The sequence below is a fragment of the Oncorhynchus mykiss genome, chromosome 4 (assembly GCF_057628025.1).
Source record: "Oncorhynchus mykiss isolate SJ-2025 chromosome 4, ASM5762802v1, whole genome shotgun sequence".
NCBI lineage: Eukaryota > Metazoa > Chordata > Actinopteri > Salmoniformes > Salmonidae > Oncorhynchus > Oncorhynchus mykiss.
This window is the reverse complement of record NC_143025.1, coordinates 20,707,149-20,726,066: the sequence shown is the minus strand read 5'-3', so window position 1 is coordinate 20,726,066 and position 18,918 is coordinate 20,707,149. Positions and strand designations below refer to the sequence as shown.

The window sequence follows — 18,918 nt, the reverse complement described above, 5'->3', positions numbered from 1 at the left end:
ATTTCAGAGTCGGTAGAAAGGCCTCTTTAGTGTCCTATGTTTTCATAACTGTGACCTTAATTGCCTACCGTCTGTAAGCTGTTAGTGTCTTAACGACCGTTCCACAGGTGCATGTTCATTAATTGTTTATGATTCATTGAAGAAGCTTGGGAAACAGTTTTAAACCCTTTACAATGAAGATCTGTGAAGTTATTTGGATTTTTACGAATTATCTTTGAAAGACAGGGTCCTGAAAAAGGGACGTTTCTTTTTTTGCTGTGTGTGTGTGTGTGTGTGTGCGCGTACCAGTCAAAGGTTTGGACACACCTACTCATTCAATCTATACAGCCACATTCACAAAACATTACTAGAACATGGGTTAGGGTTATAGTCTAGACAACCATGCACTAGAAGGTGTTACATCATGTGTTGCTGTAGACTGAAATATTGTCAACTCTTAGTGAACAGTCTCAGTTTGCACACTGTATACAGTGTATCAGTATAGTATTCATGTGGGAGCCCTGTGTATAGAAACATGTTATACATAGAGGGAGTGGCAGATCGTCAGAGCACCTGCCTTTGCTGCTCCGGTCAACTGTCATGGAGAACTCCAGCAATCAACAGCCAAAGCCATCACTTACACACCTTCAGTGAATGAACATGATTGGTTGTTTCACAAAGCAATTTTCATTTAGCAGTACAATACAGTGACAATATGTCATTACCTTTTTCATAGCCTGTTTGGTAACTAGTCTCATCACAAATAAAGGATTTGGAAGATGGGGAAGACATGGTGCATGTCCAAAATCTGGTTTACCCACTACTTACTTAAACTGAATACTGTGCACTAATCATACTACATACTATTTAGAACATACTATTTACTAAAAACCAATGCAGTGATCAACAAATATCCACATACTACTCAACCACACTGAGAAGGTGTCATCTAATGTACAAACGCACTTCTTCCCTGCCATTCGTTACTTTTTGTAGAGCGCGTACGCTTCCCATATTCAGATTATCAGCTGTTGCCAAACACGTGAAACGACGATTCTCTTCCTTAATAGTGTGAAGCGAATTGTACTAGAGGAAAAGCCTAAATAAGTATCCTGGCGTTTTAAAGCATACTAAATTTCACATAGTATACAACTTTATTGTTTGCATACCCAAAATGTCTACTATTTAGAATGCAAGTATGGGTATTTGGACACGGCCATGGCGTTTCATATTTCCTTATGGTTGTTAGTGATGTCCCCTCCCCTGTGTTTTGTAGAAAGTAGATGTGACCAGCAAAGCTGTGGTGGAGGTAATCTCCAAAACCTCTGAGTACCTACAGCCCAACCCAGGTGAGACTATGCACCAGGAAGAGACTGCATTAGTGTCTTATTTACTACTTCAATAAGAAATGAATATCAATTGTGTTATTGTGTAAAATGCCTTTTCTGCTAAATCACAGAAAAAATGTTTGGACACACCTACTCATTCAAGGGTTTTTCTTATTTTTTTAAAACAATTTTCTACATGGTTGAATAATAGTGAAGCCATCAAAACGATTAAATAACACATGTGGAGTCATGTAGTAACCAAAAAGTATATTTGAGATTTTTCAAAGTAGCCACCCTTTGCCTTGATGACAGCTTTGCACACTCTTGGCATTATCTCAACCAGCTTCATGAGGAATGCTTTTCCAACATTCTTGAAGGAGTTCCTACATATGCTGAGCACCCGTTGGCTGCTTTTCCTTCACTCTGTGGTCCAACTCATCCCAAACCATCTCAATTGGGTTGAGGTCGGGTGATGGTGAAGGCCAGGTAATCTGATGCCGTACCATCAGTCTCTTTCTTGGTCAAATAGCCCTTACACAGCCTGGAGGGTAATTCGCCTGTTGATAAAGAAATGATAGTCCTACTCAGCCCAAACCAGATGGGATGGTGTATCGCTGCAGAATGCTGTGGTAGCCATGCTGGTTAAGTGTGCCTTGAATTCTAAATAAATCACTGACAATGTCACCAGCAAAGCACCATCACACATCCTCCATGTTTCACGGTGGGAACCACACATGCACATATCATCCGTTCACTTACTCTGTGTCTCACAAAGACACGGCGGTTGGAACCAAAAATTAGAAATTTGGACTCATCAGACCAAAGGACAGATTTCCATCAGTCTAATGCACATTGCTAGTGTTTCTTGGCCCAAGTAAGTTTCTTCTTCTTATTGGTGTCCTTTAGTAGTGGTTTCTTTGCAGCAATTTGACCATGAAGGCCTGATTCACGCCGTTCCCTCTGAAAAATTTGTTTGTGTCTCACATGAATTCTTTGAAGCATTTATTTGGGCTGCAATTTCTGAGGCTGGTAACTCCAATGAACTTATCCTCTGCAGCAGAGGTAAATCGGGGGCTTCCTTTCCTGTGGCGGTACTCATGAGAGACAGTTTCATCAAAGAGCTTGATGGTTTCTGCAACTGCAGTTGAAGAAACTTTCAAAGTTCTTGAAATGTTCTGTATTGACTGACCTTCATGTCTTAAAGTAAGGATGGACTGTCATTTCTCTTTGCTTATTTGAGCTGTTCTTGCCATAAATTGGACTTGATCTTTAACCAAATAGGGCTATCTTCTGTATACCACCCCAACCTTGTCACAACACAACTGATTGGCTCAAATGCATTAAGAAGGAAAGAAATTCCACAAATTAACTTTTAACAAGGCACACCTGTTAATTGAATTGCATCCTCATGAAGCTGGTTGAGAGAATGCCAAAAGTGTGCAAAGCTGTCATCAAGGCAAAGGGTGGCTACTTTGAAGAATCTTAAATATAAAATATATTTTGATATAACCTTTTTGATTACTATGTGACTACATATGTATTTTCATAGTTGTGATGTCTTCACTATTATTCAACAATGTAGAAAATAGTAAAAATTATTAAGAAAAACTCTGGAATGAGTAGGTGTCCAAACATTTGACTGGTACTGTATGACTAAGTACCACCTCTCCATCTGACTCTTTCTACATCCCATCCTTTCTCTGCCTCCCTCTCCTCCATTCCCCCTCTCAGCGTCGCGGGCGAAGCTGTCTATGTTGAACACAATGTCTAAGATCAGAGGCCAGGTGAAGAACCCAGGCTATCCCCAGGCTGAGGGCCTGCTAGGAGAGTGTATGGTCAAGTACGGCCGGGACCTAGGAGAGGAAAACAACTTTGGTATGTTGTGTGTGTGTGTGTAGATGGCACCAGTTATGTGGAGTGTTGTTTTTAATTTGTACATTTGACTAAGCTTCTGCTCTTGCTCTGTGTCAGGTGGGGCTCTAGTAGATGCGGGGGAGACCATGAAGAGGCTGGCGGAGGTGAAGGACTCTCTAGACATAGACGTTAAACAGAACTTCATCGATCCATTACAAAACCTGTGTGACAAGGACCTTCGAGAGATACAGGTACTGTATTACATTACACACTTATCCATCTGCTGCAGAAATCAACATCAGAATTTACATCCCCCATACCTTCATCTCCCCTCTCCTCATCTACCCATCCCTTGTCCTCTCCCCATCGTCCTCTCCTCCCGTCTCCCAGCACCATCTGAAAAAGCTGGAGGGAAGGCGTCTGGATTACGACTATAAGAAGAAGCGCCAAGGGAAAATCCCAGACGAGGAGCTAAGACAGGCCCTCGAGAAGTTCCACGAGTCTAAAGATGTGGCCGAGACCAGCATGTACAACATACTGGAGACTGACGTGAGTAGTACCTGTCTGTGGGTGGGGGTGTGGTCCTGTCCCGTGATAACATTCATAATGTCAATGGAAACACCCAGTCTATTATCAACCTAATGTTTATGGTTTAATTATCAGTATTGTTGCTCTGGGAAAGAGACCAGGGGGAATCAGTGTCACCTCAAGGTCATTTGTTCAATAAGCTTTACTGGTTAAATCCACTCTTCGCCACCATAATGAGTGTCACCTGCAGCATGAATCAATTTAGGTCCAAATGAAATATAATCTATGTACAGTCCTAATCAGCAGAGCATGGCCTATGTGTACTAGGGTTAGCCTGCCCTCCCATCTGTTTAGGGTGTATGTAAATACAATACCGTTTTCACTCACACCGTTAAACAGATTATATATTAACCACAATGTGATACTGGATATCCAGGGGAATGCTACTGTTACTACTCGTGTCTATCAAGGTAACCATGGGCCTGGTCCTTGCATGCTTGTATCTCGGTTTGTGTTTGAGTGTGTACTAGGGATGTGGCAAATGGAGAAAAAAATTCTTAACTTCTAAATTGACATTTAAAAAAAAAAAATGATAATAAAATTACACATGAATTCACAATGCAGCTGCACTGCTGCCAGCAACCGTTTGGGTCTGATGGTGCTCCCCTTTCAAGATGGTTAAGCATTGCACCTGAACTACTATTACTCTACCTCAATTCCACCTCGCAAAGTTTGCATTTCCTTCTTATTTAACGTCTCAAAGTATTGCCCTACAGGACTTTGCTGCTGTCGCTTGCCTTTCTCTGCCATTTTTCCAACTGTTAACGACGATGATGTAGGCCTAGTGGTGGAGAGTCGACTCCAAAATAATTGAAAAGTTGACTGTCCATTTCTGAGTGTCAAGTCTCAGTATTTTTGGAATGGAAGAGAAAGATTAGTTGCCGTACTTCCGAGAACACAAACACTTGCGTCTTTCATAGCGAGTTAGCAAGGGACGGAGAGCGAGGGGAGGGGCATAGTACAGGCAGGTTGGCCTAGATGCAGACCGTCAGAACCATGCACTAGGCCTTTCTATTGGCATTCAAAAGCTGGATCTCGCAATGGAATGCTGGATCTCGCAATGTCTCGCAACTTCAGTAAAGTCATCATAAATGGATAGGCTAGGATATTGAGATGAGCAACACTTTGCTCTCACACAGTCACACACAGTATCTGCGCTGTTCACAGTATCTGCGCTGTTTACAGCGTGTTGGCTAGGGCACCAAAACGGTGGCTAAGTTGAGCCTCATGCTTAAAGGCTCTTAAAGTGGAACTGACAGCGTTTTAGCAACATTAAATCGTATAAAAAATCTGTTAATATATTCCCACAGGAAGAATGATACCTTTTTTATTTTTTGATTTTCTGACAATATATAGTGGCAAAGCGGCTGTGGACAGTTAGTAGGTGTCGTAATAAAAACGTCTGTCTCGTCCAGGACCAGAGTTTACGCAGACCGGTGTGCCATTGCCAATCAAAACTAGTAGGCCTTTATGCAAATAAGCCTGTGTGTTTACAGGTACTAGCAAAAGCGCAACTTTAGATCATTAGAACGTATTCGCCAAAAGCCACAAAATACACCTGAATATATTTCAGTCAGAAGTTTACATACACTTAGGTTGGAGTCATTAAAACTTGTTTTTCAACCACTCCACAAATTTCTAGTTAACAAACTAGTTTTGGCAAGTCGGTTAGGACATCTACTTTTGTGCATGACACAAGTAATTTTTCCAACAATTGTTTACAATCAGATTATTTTACTTATAATTCACTGTATCACAATTCCAGTGGGTCAGAAGTTTACATACACTAAGTTGACTGTGCCTTTAAACAGCTTGGACAATTCCAGAAAATTATGTTATGGCTTTAGAAGCTTCTGATAGGCTAATTGACATAATTTGAGTCAATTGGAGGTGTACCTGTGGATGTATTTCAGGCCTACCTTCAAACTCAGTGCCTCTTTGCTTGACATCATGGGAAAATGAAAAGAAATCAGCCAAGACCTCAGAAAAAAATGGTAGACCTCCACAAGTCTGGTTCATCCTTGGGAGCAAGGTCAATTACACAACTTTCCCCAAGCCCTTCATAGCCTTTCATCTAGTTAGGCTATAACACTGAAAATATTGTTTTTTGATAACTGCACAATGATTTTTTTTTATTTAGTGAAGAAAATAAAAATCAAACATTGTTCTTTGGTTAGATATTTTTCTTAACTTTAAGGATCCCAATTTAGTTTAAACATTTAAACGTTCACACCCCTAGTGTGTACAGTTAGTAACCATATCCTGCTCTTTGTGTGTGTCTCTGTGCAGATAGAGCAGGTGAGCCAGCTGTCGTCTCTGGTGGAGTCCCAACTGCAGTACCACAGGCAGGCCACACAGATCCTGGACGAGCTCTCAGACAAACTCAGGGACAGGTAGGTACACGTGTCTCTACTTCCACTGCCCATCTTTCCTGTACAGTCACTTCAAGCTTATGTGTGCAGTGTCATGATAGATACAGTAGGCCCACTCACCAATCCCAACCCCGTGCCCTGCCCCTTTACCAGCCCAGCCCCCGCTCATACTGTCTAGTCACAGCAGCCCTCGCCAAAATCTGTCTCAATGTGTGGATCTGCATGGTAACATTCAAGGCCCTTAATCACAGAAAAACTGACACACTGACCCAGGGGTTTAACTGTTAGCTGTAAAATATATAGCCATTCCCTTAGTTTCTTTTAAAATATTTGTATTATGAATTATGTATATTTGAGTACCCTTTCTAATATTGAGTCTACTGATAACTGAGATCTGCCAGGCTGCTCTATCTTTCTTCTCTTCAGGATGAACGAGGCCCAGAACCGACCACGTCGCGAGTACACACCTAAGGCCAAACCCATCTTTGACTTTGACAGTGAAAACCAATCAACCAATGGTGGCTACACGACCTCAGTTGGCCCACCACCCTCCCGCAACTCAGGTAAGACGGTTGCACATGCTACCTACTGTGTATATCAGCTCATCGAAAAGGAATTTCTTTCAAATATTTCACTAATGCAGATTTAGAGATTCACTTCCATACTTTGGAGTGTGGTATGAATGTGTGTGTCTGTCATAGGATGAGTTGGTTGTCTGTGTGCGTGCTCATGTATGTATGTGTGAGCATGCACGTATGTGTGAGAGAGGGTGAATGAACAGGAGAGGGGTGCAGGCAGCTTTCAGCTGGTTGCCCTCTTCTCCTGTTGACCTTGTTCCTCTCTTCCTGTGATATCATCAGTCACCCTTCCTCCACACCAAGTTTTTACATTTTTTTTAATTGAATCTTTATTTAACTAGGAAAATCAGTTAAAAACAAAATCTTATTTACAATGACGGCCTACCAAAAGGCAAAATACCTTCTGTAGGGACGGAGGCTGGGAAAATATATATATATATATATATATAACCAGACGAGAGTGTGTTTGTTTGTCAGAGACAGCCGACCTACTTTTGTGAAATGGTAGATGCAATCCTATCAGTGAACTACATGTATCAAATCAAAATGTAAGATCAGAATGTAAGTTCTGTGATTGAAATGATCCATTATTTTGTACTCAAAATATTTGAGTAACAGGTCATTTTAAGAACTCATTCATTTGATTGGGTTCTTCATTGGGGTTGGTTGTTTCTCTGGTTGAAATGTTTACCAGCTATTTTTAGATACAATGCCTTAAGCTTTTTGATTGACAGTTTAATGACCTGCACTGACTGCCTCTGAAATGGCACACAGCCACACACATGCTGGTGGACCACCTCAGGCCATAGTCCTGTCACTACAGAGTTTGGACTGAACCCACTTTCAGTTCAATCATTAAATACCCCATAATGTCAAAGTGGAATTATGTTTTTCGAAATTTTTACAAATCAATTAAAAATGAAAAGCTGAAATGTCTTGAGTAAATATGTATTCAACCCCTTTGTTATGGCAAGCCTAAATAAGTTAAGCAGTTAATTTGCTAAACAAGTCACATAATAAGTTGCATGGACTCACTCTGTTTATGATAGTGCAATGATTGTGTTAAACAAAAACATTTTTAATGACTACCCCATCGCTGTACCCCACGCAATTATCTGTAAGGTCCCTCAGTCGAGCAGTGAATTTCAAACACAGATTCAACCACAAAGACCAGGGAGGTTTTCCAATGCCTCGCAAAGAAGGTAGATGGAACAACATTGTAGTTACTCAACAATACTAACCTAATTGACAGAGTGAAAAGAAGGAAAGCCTGTACAGAATAGAAAATGTTCAAAAATATGCATTCTGTTTGCAATTAGGCACTAAAGTAATAATGCTAAAAAGGTTGGAAAGCAATGAACTTTTTGCCCTGAATACAAAGTGTTATGTTTGGGGCAAATTCACCTTTCAACAGGACAATAACTAGGGTTTCTGTATTTTAATTTTCAATAAATTTGCAAAAATGTCTAAAAACATGTTTTCTCGTTGCCATTATGGGTATTGTGTGTAGATGGCTGAGGAGAAAAACATACTTTTAATACATTTTGAATTCAGGCTGTAACAGCAAAATGTGGAATAAGTCAAGGAAAATGAATACACACACAGTACCAGTCATTCCAGGGTTTTTCTTTATTTTTACCATTGTCTACATTGTAGAATAATAGTGAAGACATCAAAACTATGAAATAACACGGTTGGAATCATGTAGTAATCAAAAAAGTGTTAAACAAATCTAAATATATTTTGAGATTCTTCAAAGTAGCCACCCTTTGCCTTGATGAAAGCTTTGCACACTCTTGGCATTCTCTCAACCAGCTTCATGGGGTAGTCACGTGGAATGCATTTCAATTAACAGGTGTGCCTTGTTAAAAGTTCATTTGTGGAATTTCTTTCCTCAATGCGTTTGTGCCAATCAGTTGTGTTGTGACAAGGTAGATGTGGTATACAGAAGATGGCCCTATTTGGTAAAAGGTAAAAGTCCATGTTATGGAAAGAACTGACAGTCCATTACTTTAAGACATGAAGGTCAGTCAATGCGGAAAATGTCATAAATGTTGGAAGTTTCTTCAAGTGCAGTCGCAAACACCAAGCGCTATGATGGAACTGGCTCTCATGAGGACCACCAGAGGAAAGGAAGACCCAGAGTTACCTCTGTTGCAGAGGATACGTTCTTTAGAGTTAGCAGCCTCAGAAATTGCATCCCAAATAAATGCTTCACAGAGTTCAAGTAAGACACATCTCAACATCAACTGTTCAAAGGAGACTGTGTGAATCAGGCCTTCATGGTTTGTTTGCTGCAAAGAAACCACTACTAAAGGACACCAATAGGAAGAGGAGACTTGCTTGGGCTAAGAAACACGGGCAATGGGCATTAGACCGGTGGAAATCTGTCCTTTGGTCTGATTAATCCAAATTTGAGATGTTTGGCTCCCATCGCCGTTTCTTTGTGACACGGAGAGTAGGTGAACGGATGATCTCCGCATGTGTGGTTCCCACCGTGAAGCATGGAGAAGGAGGTGTGATGGTGTGGGGCTGCTTTGCTGGTGACAATTTATTTAGAATTTAAGGCACACTTAACCAGCATGGCTACCACCGCATTCTGCAGTGAAATGCCATCCCATCTGGTTTGTGCTCTTTATTTTACCCTTGTTTTACCAGGTAAGTTGACTGAGAACACATTCTCATTTACAGCAACGACCTGAGGAATAGTTACAGGGTAGAGGAGAGGGGATGAATGAGCAAATTGTAAGCTGGGGATGATTAGGTGACCGAGATAGTTTGAGGGCCAGATTGGAAATTTTCCAGGACACCGTGTTTAACACCCCTACTCTTACGATATGTGCCATGAAATTTTTAGTGACCACAGATAGTCAGGACACCCGTTTAACGTCCCACCCGAAAGACTGCACCCTACACAGGGCAATGTCCCCAATCACTGCCCTGTGGCATTGGGATATTTGTTTATTTTTTACCAGAGGAAAGGGTGCCTCCTACTGGCCCTCAGCAGCATCTGGTCTCCCATCCAGGGACCAACCCTTCAGAAGCAAGCCAGCAGTGGGATGCAGGGTGGTATGTGGGATTATAATTTGTTTTTCAACACAATAATGACCTCCAGGCTGTGTAAGGGCTATTTGACCAAGAAGGAGAGTGATGATGGAGTGCTGCATTCGATGACCTGGCCTCCACAATCACCCGACCTCAACCCAATTGAGATGGTTTGCAGGATTTGAGTCCCTGGCGGCGTAGTGTGTTACTGATGGTAGGCTTTGTTACTTTGGTCCCAGCTCTCTGCAGGTCATTCACTAGGTCCCCCCGTGTGGTTCTGGGATTTTTGCTCACCGTTCTTGTGATCATTTTGACCCCACGGGGTGAGATCTTGCGTGGAGCCCCAGATCGAGGGAGATTATCAGTGGTCTTGTATGTCTTCCATTTCCTAATAATTGCTCCCACAGTTGATTTCTTCAAACCAAGCTGCTTACCTATTGTAGATTCAGTCTTCCCAGCCTGGTGCACGTCTACAATTTTGTTCCTGGTTTCCTTTGACAGCTCTTTGGTCTTGGCCATAGTGGAGTTTGGAGTGTGACTGTTTGAGGTTGTGGACAGGTGTCTTTTATACTGATAACAAGTTCAAACAGGTGCCATTAATACAGGTAACAAGTGGAGGACAGAGAAGAAGTCCTCTTAAAGAAGAAGTCAGGTCAGTGAGAGCCAGAAATCTTGCTTGTTTGTAGGTGACCAAATACTTATTTTCCACCATAATTTGAAAATAAATTCATTAAAAATCCTACAATTTGTGGCTGACTAAATACTTTTTTTGCCCCACTGTACGTACACACACACACACACACACACACACACACACACACACACACACACACACACACACATCAAATAAAATCAAATTTTATTTGTCACATACACATGGTTAGCAGATGTTAATGCGAGTGTAGCGAAATGCTTGTGCTTCTAGTTCCGACAATGCAGTAATAACCAACAAGTAATCTAACTAACAATTCCAAAACTACTGTCTTGTACACAGTGTAAGGGGATAAAGAATATGTACATAAGGATATATGAATGAGTGATGGTACAGAGCAGCATAGGCAAGATACAGTAGATGGTATTGAGTACAGTATATACATATGAGATGAGTATGTAAACAAAGTGGCATAGTTAAAGTGGTTAGTGATACGTGTATTACATAAGGATACAGTCGATGGTATAGAGTACAGTATATACGTATGCATATGAGATGAATAATGTAGGGTAAGTAACATTATATAAGGTAGCATTGTTTAAAGTGGCTAATGATATATTTACATCATTTCCCATCAATTCCCATTATTAAAGTGGCTGGAGTTGAGTCAGTGTCAGTGTGTTGGCAGCAGCCACTCAATGTTAGTGGTGGCTGTTTAACAGTCTGATGGCCTTGAGATAGAAGCTGTCTCTCGGTCCCAGCTTTGATGCACCTGTACTGACCTCGCCTTCTGGATGATAGCGGGGTGAACAGGCAGTGGCTCGGGTGGTTGATGTCCTTGATGATCTTTATGGCCTTCCTGTGACATCGGGTGGTGTAGGTGTCCTGGAGGGCAGGTAGTTTGCCCCCGGTGATGCGTTGTGCAGACCTCACTACCCTCTGGAGAGCCTTACGGTTGTGGGCGGAGCAGTTGCCGTACCAGGCGGTGATACAGCCCGCCAGGATGCTCTCGATTGTGCATCTGTAGAAGTTTGTGAGTGCTTTTGGTGACAAGCCAAATTTCTTCAGCCTCCTGAGGTTGAAGAGGCGCTGCTGCGCCTTCTTCACAATGCTGTCTGTGTGAGTGGACCAATTCAGTTTGTCTGTGATGTGTATGCCGAGGAACTTAAAACTTGCTACCCTCTCCACTACCGTTCCATCGATGTGGATAGGGGGGTGTTCCCTCTGCTGTTTCCTGAAGTCCACAATCATCTCCTTAGTTTTGTTGACGTTGAGTGTGAGGTTATTTTCCTGACACCACACTCCGAGGGCCCTCACCTCCTCCCTGTAGGCCGTCTCGTCGTTGTTGGTAATCAAGCCTACCACTGTTGTGTCGTCCGCAAACGATGATTGAGTTGGAGGCGTGCTTGGCCACGCAGTCGTGGGTGAACAGGGAGTACAGGAGAGGGCTCAGAACGCACCCTTGTGGGGCCCCAGTGTTGAGGATCAGCGGGGAGGAGATGTTGTTGCCTACCCTCACCACCTGGGGGTGGCCCGTCAGGAAGTCCAGTACCCAGTTGCACAGGGCGGGGTCGAGAACCAAGGGTCTCGAGCTTGATGACGAGCTTGGAGGGTACTATGGTGTTGAATGCCGAGCTGTAGTCAATGAACAGCATTCTCACATAGGTATTCCTCTTGTCCAGATGGGTTAGGGCAGTGTGGTTGAGATTGCATCGTCTGTGGACCTATTTGGGCGGTAAGCAAATTGGAGTGGGTCTAGGGTGTCAGGTAGGGTGGAGGTGATATGGTCCTTGACTAGTCTCTCAAAGCACTTCATGATGACGGAAGTGACGGGGCGGTAGTCGTTTAGCTCAGTTACCTTAGCTTTCTTGGGAACAGGAACAATGGTGGCCCTCTTGAAGCATGTGGGAACAGCAGACTGGTATAGGGATTGATTGAATATGTCCGTAAACACACTGGCCAGCTGGTCTGCGCATGCTCTGAGGGCGCGGCTGGGGATGCCGTCTGGGCCTGCAGCCTTGCGAGGGTTAACACGTTTAAATGTCTTACTCACCTCGGCTGCAGTGAAGGAGAGACCGCATGTTTTCGTTGCAGGCCGTGTCAGTGGCACTGTATTGTCCTCAAAGCGGGCAAAAAAGTTATTTAGTCTGCCTGGGAGCAGGACATCCTGGTCCGTGACTGGGCTGGATTTCTTCCTGTAGTCCGTGATTGACTGTAGACCCTGCCACATGCCTCTTGTGTCTGAGCCGTTGAATTGAGATTCTACTTTGTCTCACATACATACATACATACATACATACATACATACATACATACATACATACATACAGTGCCTTTGGAAAGTATTCAGACCTTTTTTACTTTTTCCACATTTTGTTATGTTACGGCCTTATACTAAAATGTATTAAATAGTTTTTTCCCCCTCATCAATCTACATGCAATACCATATAATGACAAAACAAAAACAGGTTTTTAAACATTTTAGCAGATGTATTAAAATGTTTAAAACGATACCTTTTATATAAGTATTCAGACCTTTTGCAAGGAGACTTGAAATTGAGCTATTCCTACAACTATAACTGTGGTAAAACAATTAATTGGACATGATTTGGAAAGCCACACACCTGTCAATATAAGGTCTTACAGTTGATAGTGCACGTCAGAGCAAAAACCAAGCCATGAGGTTGAGGCACACATCTGGGGAAGGGTACCAAGACATTTCTGCAGCATTAAAGGTCCCCAAGAACACAGTGGCCTCCATTATTCTTAAATGGAATATGTTTGGTACCACCAAGAATATTCCTAGAGCTGGCCGCCCTGCCAAACTGAGCAATCGGGGGAGAAGGGCCTTGGCCAGGGAGGTGATCAAGAACCCAATGGTCACTCTGACAGAGCTCCAGAGTTCCTCTGTGGAGATGGGAGAACCTTCCAGAAGGACAACCATCTCTGCAACACTCCACCAATTAGACCTTTATTGTAGACTGGCTAGACAGAAGCCACTCCCCAGTAAAAGGCACATGACAACCTGCTTGGAGTTTGCCAAAAGGCACCTAAAGAACTCTCAGACCATGGACAACAAGATTCTCTGGTCTGATGAAACCAAGATTGAACTTTTTGGCCTAAATGACAAGTGTCACGTCTGGAGGAAACTTGACACCATCGCTACGGTGAAGCATGGTGGTGGCCGAATCATGCAGTGGAGATGTTTTTCAGCGGCAGGGACTGGGAGACTAGTCAGGATCGAGGGAAAGATGCTTTAAAACAACCTAATTCGTCACTGCCGCCAACAGGAGGGCCTCTAAAAAAATGTAGGTTGGTGACCATTGGCCACGCCCATGACCACACCCCCACCACCTAAGCACCATTTTGATCCATAAAAAAACCCTGTAGATGATACATCTTTGGGTTAGTGTGTCTCCGAATGTCTCCTAGATTGATGGGTAGGGGATGTGTTGTGTTCCACAATAAAAGTGATTCTCCCATAGACAGTGATGAATCCCTCCCCATATCCAGTGTGTCGTGCTCTGTGCCAACTGCCTGTGGGGTAAGCTGGTACAAAGAGGACAGTTTTTGAGACAAAAATGCCTGGTGTTAGAGCCATGGCCATGAGCTGCCTGAGCTTAGAGGGAGATGGATGGAGAGAGGGAGCAGGGTCAGAGTGAGATGGAGGGATGGTGAGAGGGAGCAGTGCAGGGTCAGAGGGGGATGGCACGAGGGAATAGGGCAGGGTCAGAAGGGGAGTGAGTGAGTGAGGGGGCAGGGTCAGAAGAACTTCAGAAGGGTTGGTCTCACAGAGATGATGCAAAACACTGTCACTGGGATTGTGACAGCCATCAGTGTGTGGTTTCACTACTTTTGCGTGTTTATTTGTGTGTTTTGAGACTGACAGGCTCTCTGATCCATCCTATGAGTAAGATATGGACTTCCTGTGCCCCTCCAGTCCTAGCCACTGTGTTCTAGGGTTGGGCGATGTCAACCTTTGTCCTATCGTGATTATGTACTAGGCATGGGGTGTATCCAGATTGTCATACCTTTAAACTAAACTTGTACCACCCTCGGATTTTGCCACTGAACACAATTGGCGCTATTTTCAAACCCCACTGAGCCTCTGTAATCCGAAGGTTAGCAATGCTAACCTGTACATGTAGAATCCCATGGCGAATGCTAGCTAAATGCTAATGCATATATGTCTCTGACACAAACTATTTGCAGGACAGACATCCCAGCTCAAAGTTATACAAGTAGCTAAAAAAACGCTATGATACTCAGTAGGGGATTATCTGCTGTTACCAAGAGAAGCTTGATTTTGAAAGCTAGCTAACCAGCTAGATAACTACTACGTTTGCAAACCAAATGCACAACTGCAGAGCATTTAGCACTAGAGATGTAATGATTCACCAATCCGCATCGGTCCCCGAGTGCATCATCCCACAGACCCCAAACCAATCCAAATTTTTATTTTATTTTATTTTTATTTCACCTTTATTTAACCAGGTAGGCAAGTTGAGAACAAGTTCTCATTTACAATTGCGACCTGGCCAAGATAAAGCAAAGCAGTTCGACACACAACGACACAGAGTTACACATGGAGTAAAACAAACATACAGTCAATAATACAGTATAAACAAGTCTATATACGATGTGAGCAAATGAGGTGAGATAAGGGAGGTAAAAGGCAAAAAGGCCATGGTGGCAAAGTAAATACAATATAGCAAGTAAAACACTGGAATGGTAGATTTGCAATGGGAGAATGTGCAAAGTAGAAATAAAAATAATGGGGTACAAAGGAGCAAAATAAATAAATAAATTAAATACAGTAGGGAAAGAGGTAGTTGTTTGGGCTAAATTATAGGTGGACTATGTACAGGTGCAGTAATCTGTGAGCTGCTCTGACAGTTGGTGCTTAAAGCTAGTGAGGGAGATAAGTGTTTCCAGTTTCAGAGATTTTTGTAGTTCGTTCCAGTCATTGGCAGCAGAGAACTGGAAGGAGAGGCGGCCAAAGAAAGAATTGGTTTTGGGGGTGACTAGAGAGATATACCTGCTGGAGCGTGTGCTGCAGGTGGGAGATGCAATGGTGACCAGCGAGCTGAGATAAGGGGGGACTTTACCTAGCAGGGTCTTGTAGATGACATGGAGCCAGTGGGTTTGGCGATGAGTATGAAGCGAGGGCCAGCCAACGAGAGCGTACAGGTCGCAATGGTGGGTAGTATATGGGGCTTTGGTGACAAAACGGATTGCACTGTGATAGACTGCATCCAATTTGTTGAGTAGGGTATTGGAGGCTATTTTGTAAATGACATCGCCAAAGTCGAGGATTGGTAGGATGGTCAGTTTTACAAGGGTATGTTTGGCAGCATGAGTGAAGGATGCTTTGTTGCGAAATAGGAAGCCAATTCTAGATTTAACTTTGGATTGGAGATGTTTGATATGGGTCTGGAAGGAGAGTTTACAGTCTAACCAGACACCTAAGTATTTGTAGTTGTCCACGTACTCTAAGTCAGAGCCGTCCAGAGTAGTAATGTTGGACAGGCGGGTAGGTACAGGTAGCGATCGGTTGAAGAGCATGCATTTAGTTTTACTTGTATTTAAGAGCAATTGGAGGCCACGGAAGGAGAGTTGTATGGCATTGAAGCTTGCCTAGAGGGTTGTTAACACAGTGTCCAAAGAAGGGCCAGAAGTATACAGAATGGTGTCGTCTGCGTAGAGGTGGATCAGAGACTCACCAGCAGCAAGAGCGACCTCATTGATGTATACAGAGAAGAGAGTCGGTCCAAGAATTGAACCCTGTGGCACCCCCATAGAGACTGCCAGAGGTCCGGACAGCAGACCCTCCGATTTGACACACTGAACTCTATCAGAGAAGTAGTTGGTGAACCAGGCGAGGCAATCATTTGAGTACACCAAGGCTGTCGAGTCTGCCGATGAGGATGTGGTGATTGACAGAGTCGAAAGCCTTGGCCAGATCAATGAATACGGCTGCACAGTAATGTAGCATGTAGCATGTATGTATGTAGCATGTATGTAGCATGTATCGGTCAGAAAACTTATACGAACATTATGCGTCCTCTCTTTCAGTGTCGAACTGCATGTAACTGTCATTGATCTCATTTTGCATGTGTGCCGAACAACTCCAGGCAAATATCAGTAGCCTTCTCAAACTGCTCTCTGACCAACGCAAGGTAGGTGTTCCTGATCTTGCACATCTGCGCAGCACCTTCAGCATTCAAATGCTAAAATGGCTTCCGTGATATTAGGCTTAATTAGTTGAGCGACAACCTATGTAATTCGCTAGGTTATTGACATCTATGCGCTGTTGAAAATGGTGTTTTACCGGAATAAAAGTAAGCTACCGGCAACACAACTCTCATCTGGCTTACATACAGTTGGTCCCATGTTTCATGAGCTGAAATAAAAGATCCCAGAATCTTTCCATAGGTACAAAAAAAACATCAACTTTTGTGCACAATTTTGTTTACATCCCTGTTAGTGAGCATTTCTCCTTTGTCAAGATAATCCATCCATCTGACAGCTGTGGCATATCAAGAAGCTGATTAAGCAGCACCTTGTGCTGGGGACAAGAAAAGGCCACTCTAAAATGTGCAGTTTCGTCACACAACACAATGCCACAGATGTCTCAAGTTTTGAGGGAGTGTACAATTGGCATGCTGACTGCAGGAATGTCCACCAGACATTTTTGTTCAGAATGAAACGTGTCCTTCCTGTATCATATCGGAGCCCATGTACAGTGCCTTCAGGAAGTATTCATACCCTGTGACTTTTTTTTTCTCTCACCGATCTACACACAATAGTACCCCATAATGACAACGTGAAAACATGATTTTTTTGGTGTGATTTTTGCAAATGTATAAAAAATGAAATACAGAAATATCTCATTTACATAAGTATTCACAGCCCTGAGTCAATATGTGTTAGAATCACCTTTTGACGGTGATTACAGCTGTGAGTCTTTCTGGGTCTCTAAGAGCTTTCCACGCCTTGATTGTGCAAGATTTGCCCATTTTTATTAAATTCAAAATTCTTCAAGCTCTGGTTGTTGATCATTGCTAGACAACCATTTTCAGGTCTTGCCATAGATTTTCAAGCAGATTTAAGTCAAAACTGCAACTCAGCCACTCAGGAACATTGACTGTCTTGCTAAGCAACCCCAGTGTAGATTTGGCCTTGTGTTTTAAGCTATTGTCCTGCTAACAGATGAATTCATCTGTGGGGTACAGAGATTACGTTGTCATTAAAAAATCATGTTAAACACAATTTTGCAAACAAAGTGAGTCCATGCAACATATCTGACTTGTTAAGCAACAAGCGCATTTTTACTCCTGAACATTTCAGCTTTAAATGTTTTATAAAAAAATGTAATACAAATAAAAAGCTTAAGTCCACATTGACATTTATGAGGTATTGTGTGTAGGCCCGTGACAAAAACATCTACATTTAATCCATTTTAAATTCAGGACGTAACACAAAATGCGGAAAATGTCAAAGGGTGTGAGTACATTCTGAAGGCAATGTATGTACCCATAAAACATTGTGCTAAATGATGAATGTCCCTATTGCCCCCCCCCCCCCCCACCCCAAAAAAAAAAGTTAATTAGAAGTGAAAGCACAAGTCATGACAAAAGATGTTGACAGCTTGGGCAGAGGTGGCGGAAATGATTCATCTTTTCTGATATTACTTTCTGGTGGAGGAGCAGGTTAGCGTGTCTCTCTGTGACGCACACATGATGGAACAGTGACTGAAGGATGAGGAACAGGCTGTCTTACCGTAGTGAGAGAGGTTATAGTCCTACATCATGAGCTGGGTAGAAGCAGTCTGCCGTCTTCAGAAGTGCTTAATAATTGCTTTATTTGCCTCGTGAAATAATAGAACAATAAATAATATTGATTGTTAGATTTCTCATAAAGTGGGTGGAGAATAGCCTAGGCTTAAGCTATGAACTTTCATTCTTATTATTTTGAAATCCACAACAATTTTAGGACAACACTGTAGGCTAGAATATTTTGGAAATAAGCTACTGTTCATAGTTACGTATATGTTTTGTCCTTAAGTTTTTCTGATAGGCCTAGTAAGAGGATGGGTTATTGGCCATTTTGTTTTCAACCTCGCATGGAAGGATTTTCCCAGCCTGCATGGATCATTTCTTTCTTAATAAGCTTCAACTGTCATTAGATTTTTCATTAGGCTAATGATATTATTTTTCTCATGAATCCTTGGACTACCTTACATTTTTAGGATATTCAAATAACTGTTTTGAGATGTTACTCTGTTAAATTAATTCGTTGACCAGAACAACACAGGGCTGTATGGGGTGCCAGGTCATCTTTCTAGCACTGTCACTCCTCACACTGTCTGGGCCTGCAGTGTGTTCATTTCACAACCCAGCCACACCTACTAATACTTCAACTACAGTGTGAACCATAAGCTAACAAACCATGTTATGTGAAAACCTAAAACCATAATCAGACAGTCCAGCTCTGTTAGCCAGCAGAAGGAGGGTGGGATG

General features: G+C 42.6%; 1 protein-coding gene across 1 annotated transcript in view; it reads left to right on the top strand.

The window, feature by feature from the left end:
* Positions 1-18,918, top strand: part of LOC110521480 (endophilin-A2) — a 34,565-nt gene that overhangs the window by 12,858 nt on the left and 2,789 nt on the right. Inside the window, exons 3-8 of the mRNA XM_021599057.3 lie at positions 1,256-1,328; positions 3,039-3,182; positions 3,279-3,412; positions 3,552-3,710; positions 6,039-6,142; positions 6,548-6,684. Of these exons, the coding sequence (XP_021454732.3) occupies positions 1,256-1,328; positions 3,039-3,182; positions 3,279-3,412; positions 3,552-3,710; positions 6,039-6,142; positions 6,548-6,684 (751 nt within the window). The remainder of the gene's footprint in view (positions 1-1,255; positions 1,329-3,038; positions 3,183-3,278; positions 3,413-3,551; positions 3,711-6,038; positions 6,143-6,547; positions 6,685-18,918) is intronic.